Source organism: Solea senegalensis, linkage group LG12 (genome assembly GCF_019176455.1).
Source record: "Solea senegalensis isolate Sse05_10M linkage group LG12, IFAPA_SoseM_1, whole genome shotgun sequence".
NCBI classification, from domain to species: domain Eukaryota; kingdom Metazoa; phylum Chordata; class Actinopteri; order Pleuronectiformes; family Soleidae; genus Solea; species Solea senegalensis.
Genome location: NC_058032.1, coordinates 7,729,627 through 7,756,346, shown reverse-complemented (window position 1 = coordinate 7,756,346; position 26,720 = coordinate 7,729,627). Strand labels below are relative to the sequence as shown.

Sequence of the window (26,720 nt, the reverse complement as noted above, 5' to 3'; positions counted from 1 at the left end):
ACTATAAGTGATGGTATAGTCACAATATCTATTAATAAATTTATAAATAAACTACATAAAACTACCTTACAAGGTAATTCATTTTGTATTATATTCGGGCAATTAAAAGAAATATTTTCAGGGAAAGCCAAACTCCTCAGTAACATTAGCTTTATGTTCGTAAAGTAACAAACATTAAAATGTTAGTAGTAGCTTTTTTTGGCATTAACAAAAAAACATATAATATAAAATACATATGGAATTAATCACATTAAAAGGAAAAATGCATCTCAGTTTGCACCTGTCCTGTCATCACTAACCCCTTATTTCTTCAGGATTCATATTCTTCATATTCTCTATCTAAAGTCAAATAATACTTTCAGTTATGTTGTAGGAAACCAATGCTATGGGTGAGAAATAATAACACAACACTACTTATAAAAATAGTTAAACATTAGTGGTAAAATAGTCGTAAATCGCTCACCGAAAGGGGGCGTGGTTTCCTTGTCAAACACGAGAAAAACGGCCGGAACGACATCCGGCGTAGAAGAAGAAAACACTTCCTGTTGCAAAAAGTGAGTGGCGGTAAACACGTACTGAAAAAAGGAATATCTTGGTTCTTATTAGTGGTTATTTGGCCCGACGTTTTAAACCCAGAAAACTGCCTTCTGTCTACAGAATGTCCTGCAACGCCAGTGTTATTCGGGTCCATGTGCCACCAGAGGGACAGCTACAGCGGGCTCCTGTCCACCTTCTTCCCTGTGAGATTGAACACAGTGGATCGGCCCAGGTCTCACAATACTTCACTGCGACCACAAAAGACCGCAAATGTGGTATACAAACTGCTTTTTTTTCTACCATTGTACTTAAGTACATTTATACAGGAGAGTTTTATCATCTGTTGCATTTCTACCACCACAGAGAAAACAGTGTCATTCAGAGGACGTGAGCTGAAAGGACAGGAGATCAGCTGTCCTCAGGGATACACTGGCCTGGTGCTGAAAGAGACCAACAAGCCCGGCTCTGACCAAGAGGTAAACACATCTACAAGTCATTCAAAATGCAGTTACAACACTCTTAAGTCCTCAAAACACTCCCCAATTCATGAAACTTAACACTAGCTTCCTGTTCAATATAGAATACAATATAAGAGCCTAACATAGCCAGGCACCTCCGAATATCAGAGGCATTACAGTTTACATTACAAACAGGATTTTGAGGTCCTATGATCAGGGCTTGATACCTGTTATCACCTGCAGGGTCAAGAAATGTTGCTTTTGAGGTTGTAGCTCTTGATTTCCTCTTCATTGGGACTTAAGGTTTTATCTAATTCTTTCAGGCCTGACATTATTTAACTGCATCTTTTTTGCTGTGTTTTCCCTTCCCTTTATGCAGCACATTTTGACTAGAAAATGAATAGAATAGAAAGTGTTTCTGGATCAGTAAAACAGTGAATAACAATTTCAAGAAACACTCACTTTAATTTTTCGCTGTAAGCTACAGGGGTAGTGCAGCTGCCCAAACCATTGCATACTACTAAATGTGTGTGTGTCTGTCTGTCCAGGACCGAACAGTAAAGGTATCCTCTGTGTTTGATAAGCTGACGTACTGGAACCTGGAGACTCCTCCCAATTCTGATGACATGATTGTGATGGCAATGGATTGGCCAGAGCTTGCTGACGCAGTGAGTTTTTGTTTTCCATCCAATAGTTGCACATTATATTAATATTATATTTAAGCAGCAGCCCAGATTTGAGGACTCCATATTTTACTGAGCACATTTGTAGTTTCTTGTTGTACACTTGTTTTGTCACAGCCCTGTTAAACTAATAGATAATAATCAGTGAGTCAAATCGCCTCACATTTATTATGACATTTTTAGATATTGATTTAAGTATCATCCAGCCCTGTTTTCTCACACAAGCATCAGAGCTGTTGTTATTACAGCCTAAAAACAACTTTGTCTTCCAGTCAGTATATTGGTAACCACATTTTGATTAAAAATTCATTTCTGACTGTCAGATTTTCTGCAATAGTACCATCACCTTCTATTTGATTGTCCACATTTTAACAAATATTGAGAGAAAGTAATGTACCAGAAAAGTATTTCATTAGAAATTCAGTTAAGAGGAAATGCAAGGACACAGAGGCATACAGCTTTGTTGTTTGGTTCTGATATTTCTTCTTTTAACAGATCCATGGGCCAGTACAAGACTGAAGAGAGAAAACTACCACGTTAGCAGTGAGGTGTACAGTGTAGTAACATGTGTAATGTTCATATATTTTTGTACAGGTTATTCTGTAGTGAATTAAAAAGTGTCAAATGACCTCCTTGTGCATGGTGTGATTCACTGAAACATAATATAACCACATTAGTATTTAAAGTCTGAACAGTTTTTAATCCACAAGGTAACATTTAGACTAAAAATACTTGCGACCATGAAACCCTAAACAACCAACCTCTCAACTGTCACAAATGAGTTTCCACTTCAAAACTGTCAAGTTACTATAGTAACACCAATACTGATCACATATCTCTCATCCACACACATGAAATGATGCAGAGGAACAAATTCAGTCATTGAGGAACATTTACAATGGCAGAATGTCTGCACATGCCAAAGTGTGTTTAAAGAGAATATGCAGTTATCTACTACAGGAGAGAATAAAACAGAATGAGCAAATCCAAACATGAGGTGGCACCAAGAAGTTATTTACTCTTCTCTCACCTCCACTGATGTACCAGAGAGAACACAAACTTATCTTCCCACTCCAAACTACTTTGAAGTGGTGTATTACAAAATGTCGAGGAGAAAAAACACATGGTTGGACATCATAAGGCATGGTGAAAAATATAGATGCATGGAACAGCACTCTTCATTCTGGGTGTATCTTTACTGCTACCAGAGTGGGTCATTTTCCAACTGGAAAATTGAGGGTCCGATCCCAATGCCAATTTGTCTCTAGGCAAGGCACTTAACCACAAATTGCTCCTGGTTGTTGTGCTGTGCTGACAGCATGTGAATGGGTGTAATTGGGTGACTGGCAAAACTGTACAGTAAAGTGGGTTGAGTGGTGAGAAAAGTGTTAAATAAATACAGACCATTTACTGACTGAAATTTGCCTTATTTAGGAATTTCCTAATCAAAGACTCAACTGCTGCCATTTTCCTCCTGTGACTATAACTACTCATGTGTATGCTACTACATCAGACAATATTTTCTGGCACAGACTCACAATGGATAAAAGCATTTTACTAAATTACCTGATACACTCAAAAAAATCAGCTTCCACTTACTTGAAATACTTGTGACATACAGAAACTCTTACTATAAGAGTTCCTGTATGTCACAAGTATTTCCATACACCTCTGGTATCGTCCCACCTAACAATACAGTTGTTTTATTCCCAATCATATTTAAAAATAAAAAGATAAAATATATTTAGGCTGCAAAAACACATCTTAAATTTTACAAAGATTAACAACAGCACAGGACGCATCAGATTAGTTGTACGGTTCTGTGCAGAGCATGGTCATGTTATAAAGAAGTGAGTTGGATGAATTAAGGCTCATGTTTACTTTCACTCTGCTGGTGTTTTTGTGATTATGAAATGTCCTCATTTGAATAAGCAGCCAAAGTGTCTGCAGGGTGTTTGCAAATGTGATATTATCTGACATGAATAAACTGAGCAGGATGGATACGTGCCAAGAATGGCCGTTTGTCTCCATGTGGCCCTGCGATGGACTGGCAGACTGTCCAGGGTGTACTGTCATTCACCCTATATCAGCTGGGATTGGCACCAGCAGCCCTGCGACCCTCATGTGGAGGATAAAGTGTGAGACAATGGATGGATTTATTGATGATTTGTTAGTGGTTGGGAGACAGGACTACTTGTGGCATTTGTGCAAATGTCTATTTAAATTAAAACAAATGGCAAAAACTACTTGTTTAAGCCACAACCTTGTATACTGTAGAGTAATTCTGGCTGTTTTTATTTAAAAAAAATTAGACTGTGAAGCACTTCTCTTCACCTCAATAATGCAGCTAAAAAAAACTAGAGAAAGCACTCTAATTATTACTTCCTTGGGCAATAACCTACATCCTCAGAAAATATCATTAAAATCTGTTCTTAACTTTTTGAGTTGTGCTGCTCACAAACAGACAAACGCTAGGAAAAACATAACCTTGATGGAGGGAATTATTTTGATTATTGAGTGTTACAAAATGTTTTAACTATTGGCTGGAAAAAATGAGACATTTGAAGAAGCCATTTTGGGTTTTGGGAAATTGTGATGGACATTTTCACCATTTTCTGGTGGTTGTGGAGGCAGGGACGGATCCACATCTGCCTTGCTGCGTTTGGCCGGCAGTGTGTGGTCATGAGCTTTGCGAATGTGTCTGTACAGGTCGCCTGATTGGGTGTAGCTCCGATAACAGTAGCGGCACTCGTAAGGGCGCTCACGTGTGTGCACAATGGCGTGACGCCTCAGTGTATAGGTGCATGAGAATGTCTTCCCACAGACGCCACATGTGGGGATTTCTTCCATAAAGTTCCCCATGGAGTCCTGGAAGTAGGCAGGAGGGTCTGAATGCTGCTGGTGTGTGGACAGAGGAACGAGGGAGGTGGCAAAGGAGGAGGTTTCTTGGGATGAAGGCCCAGCACCTGAGGAGGAGGAGGATGGAGAGAGAGGGAAGGAGTAGTCATTTGAATGAGAAGTCATGTGCAAGAGGGCCTGTGAGTGAGACTGAAGAAACTGAGGACTGTTCAGCTCCTCTTCCTGGATGTCATCTTCAAACTCATCGTTCACTTCCATCATTGGTTCCCTCTCTCTCATTTCATCTTTCTCTTCCTCCAGCTCTTCATCAGATATAACGATGGCCTCCACTTTAACTTTCACATTATCTTCATCACTGTTGTCTATTTTCACTCGCCCCACATTTTCCTCAGGTGCCCTCAGAGCTTGTGTCTGAGGATTAGTGTGAAAGTGGGAGCTTTGGCCTTGCAGTGACAAAGTGTTCTGGATTCGGAGTTGGGGAGGTGCACGCTGAATTGGCGAGCATATCGGACTGTTTTGCATGTGCGAGATGAGTGCTGATGCTTGGAGTGACACAACAGTCTGCTGTCCTCCATCTGACGCACCTCTGCGGTCAGTGTCTGAGGGTTTTCTGACAGAGTCAAGGTCACAACGTAGTAGTGGTGTGTCCTGATGTGAGCTGGGGGAGACACAGGTTTCTGAGAGTGTGAGCACTGAACGACCACCAGCCAGACTCACTGGGACGAGAAAGGAAGAAGAGGAGGAAGAGGGCTGCTGGTTGCTGCTGAAAGAGAGAAAAAAAGGAGACTATAGTTTATGTTGACACTATTGTGTTGTGTGATTGGCCCACACTAGACTAAATTTTCAAATCTGATTTGATTTTAAAAATGTGGGAGACCACAGACACAGTGAACTTTGTAAGCAGTTTTAATCCTGAGAAAGCACAGACTAGAACATAGGGTTTTGATCTTAACTGAAGGCTACATGATTTCTCCAACACTTAGAAAGAAAGCGTGAGGTGGTGAGGGATATTCAGGTGCAACATGCAACTTTATGAATAAATGTTGCTAAAAGCACTATTCTTATCGCATAAAAAGTGCTGCTCACAAATCTAACATTCAGCACTCTTGCCATTGCAGCAGACCCGAGTTTGCAACCCAGTCAGAACAAGGGTCTTTCTGCATGGAGTTTGCACGTTCTCTCCATGTGTGCGTGGGTTTTCTCTGGGTTCTCCAGCTTCCTCCTACAGTCCAAAAACACGCAATATGGTGTACCCCACCTATCCCCCGCCACACTCATATGGAGGATAAAGCGCTAGAAGATGAATGGAAACCTAACATTTAGTGAACATCACAAAGTGAATTATGAATGTCTTTCTGTTTTTATATGTCCCTCTAATAGCATATACTTTTATAGCATATAATATAATCAATACCTGTATGTCTCTGTGGTGCTGCAAGGACTGCAGAGGACCGAGCCTTCCCCCTGACCTCCAACCCCCAACCTGGTGTGACTTCCAGATGCAGGGACAGACTGCACCAGCTCAGCTGGAGGCAGAGGGGCATCCATGCCCGGCTGGGTGGTGTCAGCAAGATCAGGGAGAGAAGTGTGAACCCGAGCCTCTGATGGTCGCTCACCAGTCCTCTGCTCAGACTTCACAGACTCCACCTGCCTCCTCTCCACCACTATGGGACATGATGAGAGTGGCACTACCATGGCGCCTGTATTTAAATGATCTCCTGCCATGGCCAACACAGGCTGAGCTCCACTGTCACCCCTGCTCTCTCTTCTAGTCTCCACTGCCCTCCTCACACCAGCACTCTCTTCTGAGCGAGTGCTGTCTGCCTCAGCTAGCGGTCCTCGTCTCTGCAGTCGTTTCTTGCACACTCTCACAACTTCGTTCATGTGCAGAAAGCTCGCCGCTGCCAAAATGTCCTCCACCGGTGGAGACTCCTCAAGCTGCAGTACACCTTCATAGACAAAGTCCAATAGCAAGCCAAATGCAGCAGCTGTGACAATGTCGCTGTCGAGTGTGACAGGGCTGTTAGTGCCGCTGCCACCGCTGCCTCCCGGGGAATCGGAGTAAAACATGTGGAAGAAAGGTGAGCAGGAGGCCAAGACAGCTCGGTGAGCCAGGAAACAGGATGATCCCACCTGGACAGTGCAATCACAGAGGAAGCCTCGCTGACGCTGTGAACGCAGAGCTGACAGCAGCTGCTGTGAATGCAGTGGGAACTCCATCATCTAAGCAACAGCAATGATAAAAATGTAAAAAAGAGAGACGCTGCTGCTGCCAACGAAATAAATAATTACACTCTGTCTCTACAGAAAACATTTTTAGTAATTCTGATTATTTCTTTGATAATGACATGGTTAGTGCAGGGATTAGGTAAATTGGACACTCTAAATTGACCATAGGTGTGAATGTGAGAGTGAATGGTTGTCTCCATGTGGCACTGTGATGGACTGGTGACCTGTCCAGTGTGTACCCCACCTATCGCCCTATGTCAGCTGAGATTGGCACAGCTCCCACGACCCTTAAGTCGAGGATAAAGAGGTAGGAGATGAATGAATGGATAATAATAACCTCCTACTGGGATCAACAGGTTGAGCAACTTTCATATAGCTATTGAAATAGGTTTTATTATGATATACATATACAACTGCACATAATTTGATTTTACAATCAATGCCAGACAATCACATGGCAGCAACTCAGTGCATTTCAGCATGCACATATGGTCAAGGTGGCCTTTTGAGGTTCAAACAAACTGAGCATCAGAATGAGGAGGAAATGTGATTTAAGTCACTTTGAACGTAATGTGATTGATGATGCAAAATGAGCTGGTCTGAGTACTTCACAAAATACTGATATACTGGGACTTTGGTGATGTGAGTGTATTGATATTGAATTATTGCCCACTCCTAATTACAGATGATAAAATGCACTATGATTACAAAGAACATGAAGTTACTGACTTTACAGTACAAATATTTAAATGTTCTGCTTTAGGTGACCTAGCTAGGACTAGCTAATCCATTACATTAGCCAAATTAAGACAAAATAGAGTGTACATCAACATGTTACAACTAAATAAAACCCAGATTTTAGGACACAAGGGGTAAGATTTCCACAAAGTAGATACTCACTGAAGGCACTGCCTGTTTGTGTCTTTTAGCAGTTATCGACAGCCGAGTCTTCTGAGGACTGCCTTCCTATTTAACGTTTCCATAGTGATCTGTTTGGACTCTTCATATCTTGACATGAAGCGCTACACACACATGCAACAGACACTGGGACAGACGTGAGGAAGAAGCACGTCAACGCTAACACTTGATAGCCGAGTTAGCTCAACCTTTGTATGCGTAAGTGGAGGTCCAGAGGCCGGAGCTTCCTGTTAGCACCTGTCGGTTGTAGTTTCGCTGAAACAGTGCGAAACGCTGCTCAGCTCGGCTACTACATAATTGTTTATTAGAAATGACGACTACGTTCTCCGCCGTTAACCGAGCTTTGTCCAGTGTTTTCCTCTCAGGTTAAACAAGCGCAGCCTTTTCTTCTGTGGTGGCAGCAATGACATCACACCTGCACTCCACGCGCCACACTGCCACCTACAGGCGGACAGGGAGACCAGTCAGGAAGTGGAGAGGACTTCAGTACGTTTGTTTACTGACCACAGCGTGATAGGTGTCATCTGTCTCTTGTCTTGTTTCGATTGATTGAAATTCACCGCACTATAAATGGTAAAATAGTGAATTGATTTGAAAATGGACAGAGACAAGAGAGGAAGAGGAGGAGGAGGAAGAGGGATGAGAAGAAAACATGGTGGAGAGGTGAGGGAATTCTGTTGCTATATTACAGTATGTGATTTAATAAAAAATGCTCTCTGACCATTAACACGTCTGTGACTGAACATTTAAAAGCGGCAGGGTGAACTGTTAACTATGGTAAAGTCAGGGACTATAATTAGAACTCTCTCTCTCTCTCCCCCTCTCTCTCTCTCTCTCTCTCCCTCCCTACCTCTCTCTGTCTCTGTATCTCTCTTTCTCTACTTGTATTTGTCTTGTACTATTTTAGAGTGGTAATCCTCATGGAGACCAAATCCTTGTCCTAATGAGGGAGAACCTCATTTCTGAGATTTGAATGAAGGTTAGTGTTAAAGCATTAGCTGGTTATGATTAAGGTTAAAGAAAATGCGTTTCCTGGGCTGTCCAAAATGAATGGACGTCAAAGCAGTAAGAAGACTTGTATATGTATATCTTAGTTAGTGGGGACATTTTGAGTCCCCCCACAACCTTAAAGGGCTTTCTCAGGGTTAAGACTTGGGTTTAGGGTTAGAATAGGGTTAAGATTAGGCACACGTGATGGTGATAATTGTAAGGGGCTTTGAAATGCATTATGTCTATGAATTGTCCTCACTAAGATATAAAAACAAGTGTGTGTGTGTGTGTGAGAGAGAGAGAATCAGGGAGGATGTTTTGGTTAGGCGAGTGTCCAATTAAAATAGCTTTTTTATCTCAAATCACACATTTATTTAAAAAGACAAGTTTGTCCTAAATCGACAGTTTTTTTTTTGGAGTGTGGTTATATGAGGTATTGACACATTATCAACCCTGAGCCCGCTGTTGATTTCCAGCTGTATCTGTGAACCAGCCTGTGATCTTTACACTGGCTCCCACACTGATAATGGTGCCACCAGTTGGGGCAGAAAGAAAAGCACATGTTGGCCTCTTAACAAACGGCAAAATAAAACCTATACCTTCTGAAGTCTACAAATAAGAATGTGAAGAGTAAGTTAGCTGCCTTTGCTGATTATTCGATTTTACAGCTGGAAACTGAAGCTGACACCCCACGTTATTGTTTTGCTCTATTGAATTTGCTGCATGAGAGTAAGCAGTTGTGTCATGGTCAGTAGCTATGTTGAGATCATTGAGAGCAAGTGTCAGGGTCACAGGTTAGTTCACTGTGGTGGCATGTTCAGCAGTGTCTGTGTTGATGATATAATCAATACCTCAAACAGCCACACTTCAGAAAAACTGAACAATCCATTGAAGGCTTTTACTTGCATTAGACCTCAGAAATGACCTGTCTTTCAGTGTTGTGTGTAAGTGCAATAGGGCTTCGATTAATGATTATTTTTGTAATCGATTCATCTATTGATTTCTTTCTCAATTAGTTCTTGCTCGGCTCAAAATCACTGGATCGGATATTGGACCGATAAAAAAGTAGAATCCGATACAATCCAAAAATCCTGTATACCGCTTGCTTCACTACTCACAGACTGTAACATGTACTGTAAATAAAAATCAGCATTTTAGCTGAGTCATGTTTGGGGATATGCATGTTTGGGCATATGCAGCCTTCCAAACCCATGTCCTGTTTCTGTTGTTGTTTAATCAGCTCCTCACCATTTGTGTGTCACTCCTCTTTAGGACAGAGATGTCCGCCTGTCTAAATCCATGTCCTATGCTCTTCGCCATGGAGCCAACAAGATGGGTCTTCACATGGGAACAGGTGAGCTGTCTGTTTTTATAAGCTCCTTTCTATTTTCCCACTTTACATTTACATTTAAGCATTTAGCAGACGCTTTTATCCAAAGCGGCTTACAAAAGAGGAATAAGCTATATAGCAGAAGTCTTGGAAAGAACTCCACTCGATAGGAACAGTGCACTGATAGAAGGTGAGAGTGCCGAGGTGGATGCAAGTGCAGAAGGAGATGCAGGGGAGGGGGTAGGGTAAGTGCAAGGACAAAAGATGCTCTTGGAAGAGCTGGGTTTTCAAGAGCTTCTTGAAGATAGCCTTTAATATACACACTCATTTTACATTTGAGGAAATCCCAGTAAAATATTGGAAAATATTGTATAAGGCATACATACAGTTATCTGACAAAATCAGGGTGATATTTTTGTATGGGTTTCTAAATGTAACATGATTTTTGACCTATTAAACTTCGTTGCTATTTGGTACGGTAACGACATGACTACATCTGTTCTCTCAGTTTCACAGGATGCATGCACACTAGGGGTTGAACGATTTTCAATAAATATCTAATTGCGGTTATTTTTACTCAAATTGCAATTGATTGCGTTATGATTCGCGATATGACAGGACATTGTAATTTTTACATGGATAATTATTCTCATTTTCATTTCACTGACATTTAAAATAATTACTGTCTGATGTTTGTGCAGATCTGTGAGAAACAAAGATGTTTCCTTCAGCCTTCATATGATGTGTATAGATCAATAGAGTACATACAATATTTAATCTAAAATGGTAATTTAACACACATTTTCGCTTTAATACATATTGTGCCTCCTTAATCGATTACATTTCGATTCATTATTCAGCCCTAATGCACACCTTTTAAATGTAGTCTTGTGAAGTGTGCAGTGCAAAGACGTGAGTCCAAGAGGAAGATGGAAACGTGATTACAACCCAAACAGCTCTCACAGCTCTCACTCTCATCCTCACAGATGGCTTTTTATTTGTGGAAGAACTCCTGGCTCATCCACAGTTCCACCCGTACTCGGTGGAAGACGTCGAGAAAGTCGTGGCCACAAATGACAAGCAGCGCTTCAAACTACGCTCCCACCCAGAAGACGGACGCCTGCAGATTCGAGCCAATCAAGGCCATTCAGTGCAGGTATATTCAGTCTTCTCGCCTGTATTCCTTTATAAGACACATGTGAACAGAACATGTGAGGGGACAAGAAGAAGAAATCAGCAAACCAACTTACTTACTTTTGTGTCACGTTTATGCTGTTAATTTAATCTAAACCAACATTGCGTTTTTATTAGAAAAGATTTCCTCTTTGTGGACTTATTAGCATGATATATCCACATATTTGATATTACGACTGCAACTATTGAACTGATGAACTGATTATCGGTTACTAAATTAATCGTCAACTATTTTCATAATCGATTATTCGGTTTTACAGGCAACAAGATTTTTGATTTTTCATCATCTTAAGTGTGAATATTTTCCAGTTTCACTGGAACACTTTGGTTTGTTTTGAGGTTTGGGAAACACACATCAACATTTTTGCCAACATTAATTGATGATTAATGATTAATTGAGAAAATAACCAACAGATATTTACTAGATATAGTTACGTACAGTATATATTCTCAGTGTATGGATTCTAATCTGGTGCATAAATATCAACCACTACTGTATCCCCTATCTTAAATGTCAGGTGGGGGATTTGGAGCTGAAACCGGTCCTGACTGGTTCTCCCGATTGTCCTGCTGAAGCCGTTCATGGCTCTTACCTCAGCAAGTGGAGCTCAATCCAGCATCAGGGCCTAAGCCGCATGAAAAGGACACACATCCACCTGGCATCAGGTCTCCCGGGGGAGGACGGCGTCATCAGTGGTAAGAATTCACAAGCATGTCCCTATTCTAGTAATACAAAGCTAAATGCAAATCGGTGAAGTATTCCTTTATGGTAATTGTTAAAATTATTGTTATTATTAGAGTTATTTCTATTTCCTCTCAGGCATGAGAAAAGACTGCGATCTTGCCGTGTTTATCGATGTCCCGAAGGCTCTCGCTGGTAACTCCAACTACTTCAGTGTTGCATAGTGCTCTCAATAATAAGCTCTTTATGTAAAGCAACCTCTCTTTTGTGTTTTGTGTTTTCTATTTTTGTGAACAGATGGAATTGAGTTCTTCAGGTCAGAGAACGATGTGTTGCTGACCGCAGGTGATGCAGAGGGAAAACTTCTCCCAAAATACTTTAGCAGAGCCTTGAGACTGAGACCCACACGTAAGAAAACCGATGAAATTGAGTGAATTTCATTTTTTTTTTTTTGTTTTAAAACAAGGATTGACTTGTTCACTGAGGCCACTCTTGTTCACTTTCAGGGAGCATCCTGCCACTGCAGTAGCAGCAAGAGATACTGATTTGTCATTGGTCGCAGGAGGGATCACCTGACTGTCCCAGCATCCCGTGGTTGGTTGATGCTTATCCCGGTTCCCTTGGTAACACTGTGTGAATCACTATGAGGTGATTTTGGTCAGGAACAGGAGAGTTCACCCAGACTTTATTCAAAATGGGACTAAATCGAAAAAAATCCAATCCGTGTGTGATTATTGAAAGACTCAGAATGTCTGTGGAGAAGCACCTTTATTGTTATTAGCCAGTCAACGTCGAGTGGCGAGTACAGAGACTTTGTTTTCCTCTTCTGCACACACAGATTACAACACAATTTCACCACACACAGTGCCTGCTGGCAACAACAAGACAAGCTTTCAAACACAGAGACACTGGTGAAGACGTTGCATGTGTGGTTTAGTCATGTGACTATGGGATGGCAGAGGATGCAAAAACTGGGGTTTTACTTGACAGTGTTTCTGTAAGATATGGACACACTCGCAGCATGTGAGAGGAGATAATTGGTCCGAAGCTTTGTGTGTAACAAACAACAGACGTCGCTACCATATGTCACAGCTATACGGAGTGAAGACAACAACAAGACGATCAAGTGTTTATTTTTAATAAATGTGTGTTTATTTTTGTGTGATAAACATTATGTGTTGGCATTCGTTGTACACACTTTGTTTCCTCAATTGGCTCCAATAATAATAATAATGTGGCAGCAGTCATGCACCATTTACCTGTGTGATAATAGTAAAGCTTTGAATCCTAAGTAACACTGATAATGAGTCAAGTTGATAAGAGTGAAGTTGCTGCTCCTTTTACACCTCTTAGAGTATTTTGTCCTGCTGATGTTGAACCAGATGACCAGTGGTTTGGTTGACCGGTCGTCCATCCTGAGGGAAAGTGGGAGCCATCATGAGGACCACTGAGTCTTCACCTGTGTGGACATGTCACATTGTCCATTCTCTGATGCAGCTGACACTGTGTGTGTGTGTGTGTGTGTGTGTGTGTGAAACAAAGGCTTGAAAATAACCCAAGTGGACAGACCAGTTGTCGCGGGTTTACACATGAACAGACATACTGTTGTTATCTGTGGTTGGCTGAATGCAACATAAAGTCCCAGGATGTTTTGCAGAAGGTGTGGCGGCCTTTGTCGTGTTTGTGCGTCTCAGCATTATAGAGCCTCGTGGCCGCCGGTCAGCTTGTGAAAGAGTTCCTCGTTGAGCGTGTCACTCTTCTGACGACTGCGAGTCGACATGAAAATGTAGCCTCCGATGAACTCGTGAACGATTTTGCAGTCGGCGGTCACGCAGCTAAAAGCTATGTTGACGTTGCCTTCGAACTCTATGGCCATCTGGAGAGGTCAGAAACACAGAGACGTCCTTTTTATAAGCCATTATTTGAAAATAATTCATTATTTCTTCCTTTTAAAGAACTAGAACTCTCCTGATTGTACTGGTGGTGTTTATGAGCTCACTTCTCATCCCATGTTTTACTGCAAGCATGGTGTAGGAGTAGGAAGTAGTAGAAGTAGGAGTCTGACCTGTCGTATGTCCCAGTTGACGTTCCACTGCTTCATGTTGTTGTAGCGCCAGGTCTTGACCACATCACCCACCCCCAGGTCGATGCGGATCAGGCGGTTGGGGGCGATGCCCAGTACCTCGTCTTTTCGGCTGCCTTTGAACCTATTAGTCAAAAATGCCGTTCAGCTTCCTGTGTTTCAAAATTTCACTCTGATCAACACTTGGCTTTATATCTATAGAACGGACTAACTGTAAGTGTGTGATATGCTTTTTTGAAAATACGCTGCTCCAAAAATCAAGGGAACACCTAAACCACACATAGAAACTTGAATGAAATATTTCAGCTGACAATCTTTGCTAAAATTGCATAATTCTTTGACAAACAACCTTTGGATGGTTGTTTGTCCTGATGTGGCCTTGTGATGGACCCCGCCTATTGCCCTATGTCAGCCAGGATTGGCACCAGCACCTTCCACTTTACCCTCATGTGGAGGATAAGGTGGTAGAAGATGAATGAAGGATGAAGGTCACGAACCCTCAGAGGACGAGATTTAAAATCACAGAAAATGAAAGACTGTGATGATCCAGTGTTCCCATAATTGTTTTGAGCAGTGTGCTTTATCAAATGCACAAATAAATGTTACATTACTATACTTGGACTGAATGTACACTAAACTGTAACACTGATAGTTCTAGTTTTTCCACTTTACGTGTCAAGGCAAAATTGGCTTAAAATAGACCGTAATAAATAAAAAAATAAATAGAGGGTAAACTGAACCTGACGACAACATATGAGAGGCCAAAGTCAGGCAGGGCCTGCCAGATCTGCAGGAAACGCGTCACTGCGTCAGTCAGCGAGAGCTGAGCCACGTTCTGGTAAGCGTCCAGGATGCGAGGGGTCAGCTGGAGGAACAGGCACAGGGTGAAGAGTTTATGGAGTGTGTTTGCTGCTATGAGCACAAAAGGTAGAGGCTTCAGTTTGCTCAACATTGGTAAATAATTGTAATGCTGTCCACAAAAAGAAGTCGCAATTTGTGTTGCAGGTGTGATGCGTTCAAATTTTACATTCATTATCAGTGATGAACTCTGCTGTAGACAACTCCAAACTCCACTCCTTTTGTGTCTCTTGTACCTGTTTGGCTTTGTATTTCTTATGGTAGCGTGGCGACACCAGGCTGTGGGTATTGATGCTTTCGTCGCTGGCTGGTACGTTGCCGTGGGAACCAGTGTTGGTCTTCTGCATTGCCAGGAAAGTGTGGATGCTCTGTATTTCACTCTGGAAGCTGCTGTCTGCGAGGCTCTTGCCTTTGGACGCCAGCCGACACGCAGCCATCCACTGAGCGTACTGCTGCTCCTGGAGGACGACAGACAAAGCGGAGGAATTGACAGATTGTTAGCTACAGACATGAGGAAAGACAAGTGTGTGTGTGTGTGTGTGTGTGTGAGACCTCACGTTTTCACACCGCAGATAGACCTCGTTCATACCCTCAGGTGCTGGTATAAGGAGTCTGATGAGGAACCTGTGTGCAGCCATGTTAACGTCAGGAGCCACTTCACATCCTGTTGGACGCGCAGGATGAATATCAAATCAATATGTCACATTTGAGGGTTAGACATAGAGGGAACAGGCAGAAGAGTGCTCTCTTAGTGCTGCTTTCTCTCATTGAAAACACATTCAGATGTAACTGAGTGCAGTGTTGGAACAGAAAAAGATCACAGTAACATAAAGTATGACGACAAAACCATTAACCTTTGAGGTGTATCTGTTGAATGGGTTCTCCGATGCTCTCCTCTTTGCTCTTGAAGTAAGCGATGGATGTGTCCTGGAACTTGCACCAGTACTGTTTGTATCCCTTCAGAGTCAACCTCTTAGGTCTGAAACATACAGTCACATAGAGCCGTTATCCAGAATGTAACCTTCTTCTGGACTGTGGTAGGAAATTTAATCTCACCTGAATATTTTCAAATAGTCATTGAGTTCTGGTGCAGTCATGTTTTCCTGAGGGAAGAAGATTGTTTTTTATTGGATAAATGAATTGCCTTTTTACTCATTATTACAAATGATTATATGAAATCTCTATCTGAGCTTACATAAGACCTGAGAATGTGAGATCTGCCATTATAATTCTAAATGATCACAGTAAACAAGCTGTTTTTGAACGTTTGAAACACCATAAACAAAACCAGCTCCTGTTATAGCATTGACCTCAATCTTGTGTGCGTGTGTGTGTGTGTGGTATGAACCACCTCAACAAAATAAAGTGCTTAATTGTGTCCAGCTCTTGAGGACAGATAGATAAATCCAATATGTCTAACCAGCAACTCGGATGCAGAGCTGCCCTCTCCCTCCATCTTGACCTCCAGGGACTGCAGTGCTGAATCCAGGTCGTCCATGGCTGTGCTGGAGCTCATCAGTTGGGGCTCGGACTGAGACACCTTACTGATGTGGTACTACATGAGATGGAAGATAAGAGATGAGAGAGAGACACACACACACACACACACACTTGTGGAAAGTGGAACCTTTGAATTCCTGAAACTGGGTTACTTCAGGAACATGTTTCCCACATGTGTTGACACACTGTCCCCATTGGCAGCGCCCGTGTTCTACCTGCAGAGCTCCAAACAGCATCATCTCCTCCTCAGTGCAGTCGATGTCTTCCAGCAGGATGGCCCAGCGAGCCTGTTCGTAAAGCTGCGTCAGACGGACGGCGTCGTACTGCAGGGCCACAGAGGAGATGAATGAATGAATGAATGAATGAATGAATGAGAAGGTGGAGGTCAAAGACGAAGTAATGAGCTGCCACCACGATGTACACAGAAAAACTGTATATACCTTGGGCTCTATGTCATAGAAAGCGTAGTATTTGAACCGGAGCCAGAGTCTGTCATTTTGCTGGACGCCCTGCTGCATGAGAGAACGGGATGAGTCCAACCATCTGGGAAAAAAAGTTTTATTAGCTTTCTATATATGAAATAATGTATAAATGTAATAAAACAATGACACAAACACACAAGTAAAAAGTATCTCGATGCTTGATGTTATACAACATGTATTATACAAACCCCATTTAAAAAAAATACAGAAAAACTAAATGAGCACATAGCCCTGTATGTGCAGCTGTCTTATTAGAAAGATTGACATGTATGAGCTCTCACTCAGGCAGTAATGATTCACAAAGTACAACTTGTAGCTCTCAGTGTGACAGACACATGATGGAGGGAACATGATGATGTATTATGCATGTTTTTCCGTGAATGTTTTCTTCTGGAGACTCTTTGACGGATCACGGCAGGAGAAAAGCACTGGTGTGAATAATGAAATGTGGTCTTTTGGTGTTCACGCTGGCTCACCGGTAATGAGACCTTATTATTAACATCTGTACTTTTCCCACCGTGCAAGTCAAAATGCGTGCTGTGAGAAAAAGACTTGTCGCAGGGAACAGCTATGGCAGCACACTCTCTGTCAATTAAAAGTTAGCGCTGTGATTCGAGATTCAAACATGTAGATATGACGCGGACTATTATGTGAATCAATAATTAGAAACTATAAACTATAAACACACCAATCCTGTGTCCTTATGAGGAGTTCTGCACTCGTGAAGTATGAAACCGTGTTCTTGTTCTTGCCACTTTGAGGAAACTAACTTAACAGAGTATGTACTGTACAGGCCTTCAGTCAGACACCTTCCCAACCTGCATATTTCTACATCACACTGTTGCCACTGGCAAAGCTTAGCGCGCACCGCACACGCTTACATCTGTCTAGATCAAAGTCTCACGTGCTCCGAAGTTTTAAATGTTATTCATGATGATGAATTGATGAATGATATCTTTATTTTTGTTATTTCTGTCTTTAAAACTAAAAAAAAACAAACACACATCTTGAATGTGTTAACATGTACCTGCCATTGATGTGGGCCTTGTCCACCACACTGGCTGGACGGTACTGCTTGGCTATGACCTCTGGGGCAGGGGGAGGCTGCGTGACTGACAGCATCTTGTAGATGGCCTCCATCTGAGGCGAGTCAGCGAAGTGAGCGGGCATTCCGTTGTACAGACAAGGCCGCGACACTGCAGGTGAGGTTAGAGATATGCTATGAAACAGATGCCCCAGGTTGCAGGAAAAAGGAAATCCTGGCATTTCATTAATAGAGGAGTCAGTTTTTGCTATGAATGAAAACTGATGTTGGGTCTAATTTAGATGTCATGATGAAACTTCCTTAATTTACTTAAAGCCTTTTGAAAAAATAACTACAGTATCCTCTGATTTTATCAGCCAAAATATTCAAATCATCTCATTGGGGCTAAAGTGACTAAAGAAAAGAAAGGTTTTATTTATTTATTTATTTATTTATATATATTTAAAAACAAACAAAAAAAAACCAAACAGGACATCATCGTCTTATTTATTGGAACAGCAGCAAAGAGAGTGTGTTTGTTAAAAGTAGTAATAAAATCTGTGTTTTTATCAAATGAACTGACAGAAAATAAACCTTTGATTTTGACTATTTCAATTTTCTTTTTTATTATTCGTTCATTCATTCATTCATTCATTCATTCATTCATTGTCTACCACTTCCACATGAATTTAGAGTGTCCAGTTAATGCATGCAGGCAAGAACATGTAAACTCCACTGTGAGGCAACACTGCTCACTACACTATTTCTCGGCCCAATATATATATTTCTTTTTTTCAGAAAGTTTTGAGATTTGAAGCTTTTACATAATTATTTGTAGAGAGTAAAAGAAGTGTGAGAGTTGTACCTGAGGAGAGGGGCACCTCAGTCAGGTCGTAGATTTCCTCTGCTGAATCTTTCTTCTTCTTCTTCTTTTCCTCGAGAGGCCGAAGGAGGGAAAGCTCCTCGGGATGACGGATGTCTGTGGACGTGACAGAGCAAATGGATGCAAATGAAGTTTGTCACATGAGACACGATACATCTTTACTGTAGCACATAAATAAAACATAATGATGCAGTGTCTGACCTTAGGGGTTTAACATAAGAAATCCACCCTTAGTGAGGAAACAGTCAATCAAATCAAAATGAACTGAATGATCACAAATGACTTTGTTTCGTCTGTGTTACGCCCGGTGTAGGGGAGGCCGAGGCATGACATAAAAATACTCAACTTCTCCAAGACTCAAAAAATAGCCACAGAACCGCTGAGCCAATTAAGTATGTTTTATTTACAAGTAATAACAAAAAGAGGACCAAATGACTTCAGGTTGGGCAAAGGCCCAAATAACAAACAAATCTAACACATCTAACACATCTAACCTGACAATTCTCAAAATCAAAGTACAACAAATGACCTCCCTGACTAACAAAAATAATTGACTACACATCCCTACAAAATCTTGCATCATGGAAGCAAACCACTCAGCAAGCAGGACACCTGACGCATCACCCAATTCATCCATTCATTCAGAAGAAAACAAGAAACACACAAAACAATACGACGGTGGCCCTTATACTGTATATTAAACCTACTACCTACGATCACATTCAGACTCTAGTTTAGATGATGTTTACATAACATGAGCATCACAATTTCTGCTTTGGTAATATCGATTAATTGTTACTAAATCACGTAACATGTATTATGTTAGAACAAGATACCAGCGGTATCAGTATTGAGCTTTCTGTTTAGCTAAAAACGTACACAGAACTGCTGTGAATAATAGGCTAATGGAAATGGAAAACAGTTTTGTTTTGCTGTTGTATTTTTTTTCTGCTCTCCCCTTGACATGCTTCCTTTGTTTTGGTTTTTAACCCACAGAGGGATTTAACAGAGCTTTATTTCTGTCTGTTCCTGCTTGTGGTGTTTGAACTACCTGCTGCATGCCATATTTGATACAAATCTCCCCCTAAGCTGCTTTTCTGCAGGCATATTTTTATTATTTCTCACCCTGTCTGTCTGTCTGCTGCTTTTCAAAACCCTTCCCGTCTGTTGTCAGCCCCCTGGGGTTTTCTTGGTGAAGAATTGCCAGAATTAGACAAAATGAAAGTGTGAAGCAGATGGGGAAAGGCTTGTTTTTTGGCAATGGTGTGTGTGTGTGTGTGTGCTTGCATCTCATTAGACTGCAACATACAAATGTGACACTTTAACACATTGCAAATATTTGTGAACTATCACTGTATGAATGTGTACAATCAGCAAGACTGAGGAGGAGAGGCATAACATGTTGTTAACCCTTTAGAACCTAAGTCTCAAAATGTGAGCCTGAACTTTTTTGTGTGCTTATTTTAACCATAAAAGGGACCTGTGACACATATATTACAGTATAAAACATATTTAAAATGACATTTGTTTGTTTAAATGTCCAAAAACATGTACAACTATGTGCTTTTCCAACTTTCTCCTCTCTGGTGACAAAGACGCTGAAGAAAGAAAGAAAGAAAGAAAGAAAGAAAGAAAGAAAGAAAGAAAGAAAGAAAGAGACTCACTGAGCATTCTGCAGATGCCCATCACAGTACGAAAGACGGGGCCGGAGAAGCAGGCATGGAGCCTCAGGGTGATGCCGTTGGGCAGACCCAGCTTCAGTGGCTTGTGCTGGGGCATGAAGACCAGTCGGGCGTCAGCATGGATGCCATATTTCTCCAGGGTCCAGGATGTTCTCAGCAGCCACTGCTGCTTCTGCTCCCACCACACTGCGTGGTCTGACCAGTCGCGCTTAATCTCTGCAGACACACAAAATCATCAATCTTTCTTCCCCACAAAAAGTGACAATGGAATGACTGAAACACATGAAAAGTGGCTGCATGTCAAGGCATGAAATATATGTTTTAGTCTGGTAATCACATACTGTATACTAGTGCAGTAAACCATACCTGCTCCCTTGCATTTCTTATCCAAACAACATTGACATTGACCTCTTAGTACAGGGGTCTCAAACTCAAATGACCTGGGGGCCATTGAGCATGGAGTCTGGTCAGGAGGGGTCAAGTGGTCAAGCGAAAGAAAAAAATAGTCTACAAAAAAAAGTCTACATTTTTTGGGAAAAAAACAGTGACTGCTGTATAGCCATTGGCCATCCCTCCTCCTTCTCTCACTTCCTCTCTTCTCTACCCCTTTTTTTACTCCCTATTTCCCATCTATTCATTTGATTTTATTAATCAAGCTGCATTCAGTCCTAACTGTTTTGTCAGCATATTTTGTCATGTGAGAGCTTTATAGTGAAGGATTATTCCTGTCCACCAGACTCTGTGGCGCAACGGTAGCGCGTCTGACTCCAGATCAGAAGGTTGCGTGTTCAAATCACGTCAGGGTCAGACACTTTGATCTCCAGCAGTCATTCTTTGAAATAATACTCAACACTACAATTACCATCGTGATTGTCAAAAAACACCTTATGCTTTTAGACTTCAGACAGTTTACTACAGGAACTCTCATCCTTAACTTTAACTCAAAAGCTCACTTAAGCTCCTTTTCCACCTATGGCCCCAGCTTGCCTCGACCCACCTCGGCACGGTTTACATTGGTTTTCCACTACAAAATAGTACCTACTCAACGTGAGCGTAGTCATGAAACTTTACATGCGACACACACAAATGAGTGACTTGTAAAGCGGTTGTTTTCAGTGTAACTGAATCATTGGAATCTGTTAATTAAAACTATTAGTTCAGTACTTCCTCCATGACCGGAGCACAGACTCCTTCTGACACAGTCACTAAATACAGAAATACAGCGGTAGGGTTTGTGCAGCAGTGCACAAGGAGAGTCGAGCCAGTGGAAACGCGCCATTAGCAGTTTGTTAATGATCTACTTTTGGCTTCTTTAGGGGTCAGATCATCTACCTCCATCTTGCCCTATGCCTTGTGTCCTCTTCTGTTACACGAACTGTCCTCATGAGTTTGTTAATTGATAAAGTGATAAATGTTATATTGGAACACAATAGAATAATCAATATTCAAATCAACTACAAAGCCTTTAATCGGCTACTTACTGATATTGAGTACAGTCACTTATTTATGGCTAGTCATGGTAGCTCTCCTCCACAGCAGCTGTTGTTGAATGAAATAACAGTTAAAATAACTCAGGTGTTAATAATGAAGTTCGATCCAAAGGCTTCATTAATATCATTAGTCACACCTGTGTGTTTAACGGCTGCTGTGAAAAAAGCTCAGTTATATTAGAGCTGTGGGAACTGTTTATTTAAGATAAACCTAAGATAAACCTATGTGTTCTCAACTTTTACTTTGTACAACTTATACTTTTCTCTTTCACTGGGTTTTATAGTAGCTTTATGAAAAAATGACAATTGTGTCGATATCCTGTCAAATGATGAGAAAAAGCTTAACCTTCCTGTCGGTCAATGATTTATTTAGCAGTGTGGTTAATTCTTAAGGTGTTTGTTTGTGTCACACGCTTGTTGCAATTTCATTAGTAACATAATGATAAATCTCAGCTATATTCTCAACTGTGAAGTCTTCACTGCAACTATTTTTAGGTGGAGCCAGTGTAAGACTCTGTGGCGCAACGGTAGCGCGTCTGACTCCAGATCAGAAGGTTGCGTGTTCAAATCACGTCAGGGTCAAATTCTTGCACGGGGTATGAACGTGTTGATTTGTTGCCATACAACACAAATAGCAGGAATTCAAACTGTTAGAAATAAGCCTGTTGAAAAAGTGTCAGCGGTGCCGTGGCGAGCCGTGTTTGCTTCTCTTAATAATAACACAGTTTCACAAAAGCAGTCACAAAAAGGCAATTAAAGGCGTGTGAGTGCATATGGATCAATGTAAAAGTACTCTGTGTTATCTGTATGAATAAAGTTATATTCTAATACATAAAAACATACCACTTGGACTACAGAGAGCTGTTTCTCCTACACTGAGCTCCATTTTGCTGATGATGTCAACTTTGAACTACAACACTGGAGTGAAATAAATACACTAATGTTTGACTTGCATGACGATTTAATACATGCATGAGATGCACCATGAATAAATATTACTTGCATGAGTCACTTTGAGTGTGTGCGTGTACTTCATTCTTTCTGCATCACCAGCTAGTAAATGTTGACACCCGGCTACTCCATTCATTATTTTAAATGCCAGCAAATTAGCTGGAATCTAGTTACATAACCATTAACGGTGAGTAAAAGAAAAGCATGACAAAAAAAAAGGTTACAGATTGATTCATGTGTTAATTAACGTATGTCATGTTCAGCTTAAGCTTGTAATCATGTTGAGATGTATCTATGCAATACACTTCATAAAAACTATTAAAATATTATAATTCTAACACTTTTTATTTTCTATGCATTGTTTCTCAGAGTAGATGACCAGAAGTGGACACAAGGTGACTTACGTGTCTTTTCCACCAACTTAACGATGACCCCGCCGACGTGGAGTTCAGAGGTCACGCTGAGGGTGACAGGCGGGGCATCAGGCCCCAGGTCTTCCACTGTGACGGACAGGTCCCATACTGCCATACTGGGAAAAAGAGAGGTTGAAAAATTAAGGGAGAGAGAGAGAGAGAGAGAGAGCGAGCGCACAGGTCTGGCAGAGCAGATACCAAGAGAGGAGGGAAAGCTAGACAAAATTAAGAGAAGGAAATAATTACAGATTTTGAATGGTCAGGGAAAGAGCTTTTTAAATGATCTGTGACAAATGGAATCTGTTTGTGACTTGTGGAATTATAATATAAACACACTTTATGGTCTCTTATGTACAGTATACATTGAATTACACTGTATACATATATATATATATATATATATATATATACATACATATATATATATGTACATATATATACTGTGTAACTTTCCAACATAATCAAATGTTTGTTACTTTTAAACCGGTTCACACAATGCTGATTAAGCCTATGAGCTCCAAACAACTCTCTCTGTGTTTTGTTTCTCTGGAGACACCAAGAGAGATACGTTTTACATCACGACTGAAAGGGAGGGAGGGAAGGCTGAATGGCTGCTATGATAGTAAAGCTGTGATCTTTTTTTTGACGGATTTTACCCACGATCCACAGTTGGCCAGAGTCTTCACCAGTCAGCACTGGTCGGGGACAATCGGTGTGGCTAGTTAGCACAGAAATTGGCAAGTGTGTGAGGGTAACCAAACTCGACTCCAGTTGCACTTTTTTGAGCCGACTCTGGATGCAATCGGGTCATGTGTGCTGATTATAACCCAGCTGCAAACACATGTTGCCAACAGCCAATGATAAATAGTGGGTGGGACACAGGAAATAGTGTCAGTATTTTAAAAATTTTTTAAAAATTATCCTAGATTCTCTGAAACTTGAGTAAGGAAATGAGTTACAAAATTAAATGTTGAAAGAGAATGAGTATGAACCTAGAGTTGTCCTTTCAGAGAACTGTGCAGGCTCAGTTGAGGTGCAGGGCATGTCTGGGGGAGTAGCGACACTAGTAGAGCTTTGGTAACAGAAGTAACACACCGGAGCTTTAAGTTACACATAACTATTTTCTTTTGCTGTGCGCCATACATGCATGCTTGCATGTACTGTATGTATGTATATACATATATATATATGTATATACATATATATATGTGTGTGTATATATATATATGTATATATATATATATATATATATACACATATATATATATGTGTGTGTATATATATATATATACATATATATATATATATATATATATATATATATATATATATATGTGTGGGGTGGAGTGGCTCAGTGGTTTAGACCGGTACCCAGTGTGCGAAAGACATCATGGTCGCAATGGTCACAAGTTTGACTCCACCCCTGGCTGATTATACTCAATTACATTGTAAGTTGCTTTGGATAAAAGTGTCAGCTAAATGACATGTAATGTAATATATACATGTATATATATGATTACTGACATGTAAATATGCAAACTTGAAAAACAAATAAAAAACGTAATGTTCTAAACATATGAAATACCATTTTAGTTCAGTACATGTTACTGTATCCATATTAAAATGACAAACACTTGCATTTCAATTCATTTTCAATGAGACATAAGTTGATGGACGTGATAAAAAAATGAAACCTGCTTTGTTTTCAGGACAGCTAAAATACTAAAGAAGAGACTAAAAATAACATGTCAATCATATTACCAGGTTCAGTGTCACATGATACTGAATAACACAGCCAGACACATTTTATTTTGACATTTCCAGCTTTGGGAGGACTTCCCCTTTCTGCTCTGAACTATCACCATGGATGCACACTTCCGCTCTCTGTGTGATGATCGCCAGAAACAGTTTTACTCTTTAATGTTGTGTGTGAAAGTGTGAGCGCATTTTCAAAATGAAAACGATTAAAACATGTGTTTGTGTTCAAATGTAACTGTATATTCTCAAAGACTAGAATCACAAATAACAGCATACCAACAATATATATGACGGTGGTGCACCTTTTAGAGGCCTACCCTCTCTCGTCTTTACCTTCATCCACTCTGTGACTACTTATTTATTACTTACTTATTCTATACTGAGTCATAGAATGATGTGACCTAACAACAGACCCCAGATCTGCATGTCTAAGGCTTCACACCCTGTCCTAACTTTCTCTCTGTCCTTATCCTCCGTCCCACGCTGTCATAAACACACACACACACAGTTGTAAAGACAATACCTTTAGTCTCCTCTGCACAAGGTTTTGAGAAATGCAACCTGGAAATGGAACCTGGGCGACCCCAGTGCCTCTGTCAGCTCTCTGAAGATGTTTCCCACGTTTTCTGTGAAACGTTTTCGCCTCTCTTGGGCTCGGTGGGTTGTGGTCTGTGCAGATAGCTGTGCCGCTTTTGTCAAGAAAGGCTTGTTCCTTTTTTTGTCAGTTTCCGTCAGGCGGAAATGTGAAAAGGGCTCAATTTTTTTGACTGACATGCAGTGTGGGTTTCTCATATGAGGCAATGTGTGTGTGTGTGTGTGTGTGTGTGTGTGTGTGTGTGTGTGTGTGTGTGTGTGTGTGTGTGTGTGTGTGTGTGTGTGTGTGTGTGCGTGTGTGCGTGTGTGTGTTAGAGCGAGAGCAAAATGTGGAAGAGATATGAAATGACAGACACTATGTATTATCACTACCCTCCAATTGTTTTCCTTAAAATAGCAAACACAACTCATGCTAGATTAGTCATATTTGTGCATTGCAGGAGCAGCTTTGTGCAGTTTTAAGGTGCGTTTCATGGACTGTAATTTTGTTTTTCTAGAGTAATTAGCAAAGACAAGTAAAGACTGATGAGGCTGGCAATTTTTGTTTTAGGTTGTCTTGGGTATATTTCCTAATCAACTAACTTGATTGGAGTTCACTGGTTGGGGCAGTAATCTTATATTCAATGATTTAACCGTCCTTCAACAAACAGACTTCACTAATACTCACTCATGCAAACCTCTGGGTTACAAAATGTTTTGATAAGCGGAGGGGGGGCGGTAATAATGTTGAGTTTATGTTCACACATCAAATAACATTGCACATCATATGTACAAAAGTATGAAGCAGATCATCCTGTTCCAATACACACCCTCTATTTATATAAAGTGCATATGACCTCTTCACCTTTTCTCTAGTCACCATTCATGAACATCACGCAACTTCAAAAATATCCTTTTATAAGAAACGACAACCACTTTTTGTAAACTAATCTTAAAAGCACTAGAGCAATATCAAAGCAATATTCCACATCTGTCATGGCCCGCTTTGTCTCCACCTGTGCCTCCTGCCGCGCTTCCTCATTCCTGTTTTTCTCTGCGTGGCGTGCAATCAAGTCACCTGTGTCAGGAGCACACCTGCTCCCAATCTTCTCATCGAGAGCAGTCTTCTTATTCCCTGGATCT

The 26,720-nt window shown here is 41.0% G+C and overlaps 4 protein-coding genes and 2 non-coding genes across 10 annotated transcripts; 4 read left to right on the top strand and 2 right to left on the bottom strand.

Moving 5' to 3' along the window:
* The first annotated feature begins 511 nt into the window (after positions 1-511).
* Positions 512-2,306, top strand: rnaseh2c (ribonuclease H2, subunit C). Of its 3 annotated transcripts, none has more exons than XM_044039885.1 (5): positions 512-554; positions 658-812; positions 901-1,013; positions 1,544-1,663; positions 2,174-2,306. In XM_044039885.1, exons 2-5 carry the CDS (start codon positions 659-661, stop codon positions 2,195-2,197), a joined length of 411 nt encoding a protein of 136 aa, XP_043895820.1. In that variant the 5' UTR covers positions 512-554; position 658; the 3' UTR covers positions 2,198-2,306. The 3 variants fall into 3 exon arrangements, with proteins under 3 accessions (XP_043895820.1, XP_043895822.1, XP_043895821.1); XM_044039886.1 differs by having other exon boundaries at positions 547-564; XM_044039887.1 differs by having other exon boundaries at positions 522-812; positions 1,580-1,663.
* A 1,616-nt stretch (positions 2,307-3,922) lies between these two features.
* Positions 3,923-8,072, bottom strand: zbtb3 (zinc finger and BTB domain containing 3). 2 transcript variants are annotated; one of them, XM_044039877.1, is made up of 3 exons: positions 7,667-8,072; positions 5,952-6,760; positions 3,923-5,300 (listed from the first exon to the last, which is right to left on the bottom strand). In XM_044039877.1, the coding sequence occupies exons 2-3, from the start codon at positions 6,758-6,760 to the stop codon at positions 4,211-4,213; spliced, it is 1,899 nt and encodes a 632-aa protein (XP_043895812.1). In that variant the 5' UTR covers positions 7,667-8,072; the 3' UTR covers positions 3,923-4,210. The 2 variants fall into 2 exon arrangements, with proteins under 2 accessions (XP_043895812.1, XP_043895813.1); XM_044039878.1 differs by having other exon boundaries at positions 3,923-5,297.
* trpt1 (tRNA phosphotransferase 1) lies at positions 8,053-13,049 on the top strand. 2 transcript variants are annotated; one of them, XM_044039883.1, is made up of 7 exons: positions 8,053-8,347; positions 9,947-10,028; positions 10,991-11,160; positions 11,717-11,894; positions 12,019-12,075; positions 12,178-12,288; positions 12,387-13,049. In XM_044039883.1, the coding sequence occupies exons 1-7, from the start codon at positions 8,282-8,284 to the stop codon at positions 12,407-12,409; spliced, it is 687 nt and encodes a 228-aa protein (XP_043895818.1). In that variant the 5' UTR covers positions 8,053-8,281; the 3' UTR covers positions 12,410-13,049. The 2 variants fall into 2 exon arrangements, with proteins under 2 accessions (XP_043895818.1, XP_043895819.1); XM_044039884.1 differs by lacking the exon at positions 8,053-8,347 and adding an exon at positions 8,632-8,663.
* On the bottom strand, positions 12,630-25,731 carry fermt3b (FERM domain containing kindlin 3b). The gene is made up of 15 exons (XM_044039876.1): positions 25,528-25,731; positions 23,238-23,362; positions 20,375-20,608; positions 18,693-18,806; positions 17,831-17,999; positions 16,762-16,864; positions 16,537-16,644; positions 16,242-16,376; positions 15,878-15,924; positions 15,676-15,800; positions 15,379-15,485; positions 15,058-15,279; positions 14,704-14,828; positions 13,946-14,087; positions 12,630-13,756 (listed from the first exon to the last, which is right to left on the bottom strand). Exons 2-15 carry the CDS (start codon positions 23,359-23,361, stop codon positions 13,577-13,579), a joined length of 1,935 nt encoding a protein of 644 aa, XP_043895811.1. The 5' UTR covers position 23,362; positions 25,528-25,731; the 3' UTR covers positions 12,630-13,576.
* trnaw-cca lies at positions 21,128-21,199 on the top strand. Its single transcript has one exon. It is a non-coding gene; the product is annotated as a tRNA-Trp (tRNA).
* trnaw-cca lies at positions 22,393-22,464 on the top strand. The gene has a single exon. It is a non-coding gene; the product is annotated as a tRNA-Trp (tRNA).
* Positions 25,732-26,720: the final 989 nt, after the last annotated feature.

Excerpts from the sequence above, each read along its gene's own strand:
- rnaseh2c (XM_044039885.1), top strand. The coding sequence starts at position 659 with ATGTCCTGCAACGCCAGTGTTATTCGGGTCCATGTGCCACCAGAGGGA. Across the intron at positions 813-900 it reads CACAAAAGACCGCAAATGTG|AGAAAACAGTGTCATTCAGA; the intron begins GTATACAAACTG and ends CTACCACCACAG. Across the intron at positions 1,664-2,173 it reads GGCCAGAGCTTGCTGACGCA|ATCCATGGGCCAGTACAAGA; the intron begins GTGAGTTTTTGT and ends TTCTTTTAACAG.
- zbtb3 (XM_044039877.1), bottom strand. The coding sequence starts at position 6,760 with ATGATGGAGTTCCCACTGCATTCACAGCAGCTGCTGTCAGCTCTGCGT. Across the intron at positions 5,301-5,951 it reads AGCACCACAGAGACATACAG|CAGCAACCAGCAGCCCTCTT; the intron begins GTATTGATTATA and ends TCTCTCTTTCAG.
- trpt1 (XM_044039883.1), top strand. The coding sequence starts at position 8,282 with ATGGACAGAGACAAGAGAGGAAGAGGAGGAGGAGGAAGAGGGATGAGA. Across the intron at positions 11,161-11,716 it reads ATCAAGGCCATTCAGTGCAG|GTGGGGGATTTGGAGCTGAA; the intron begins GTATATTCAGTC and ends CTTAAATGTCAG. Across the intron at positions 12,076-12,177 it reads TGTCCCGAAGGCTCTCGCTG|ATGGAATTGAGTTCTTCAGG; the intron begins GTAACTCCAACT and ends TTTTGTGAACAG.
- fermt3b (XM_044039876.1), bottom strand. The coding sequence starts at position 23,361 with ATGGCAGTATGGGACCTGTCCGTCACAGTGGAAGACCTGGGGCCTGAT. Across the intron at positions 15,280-15,378 it reads TCTATCTGCGGTGTGAAAAC|GAGCAGCAGTACGCTCAGTG; the intron begins GTGAGGTCTCAC and ends GTCGTCCTCCAG. Across the intron at positions 14,829-15,057 it reads AGAAATACAAAGCCAAACAG|CTGACCCCTCGCATCCTGGA; the intron begins GTACAAGAGACA and ends CTGTTCCTCCAG.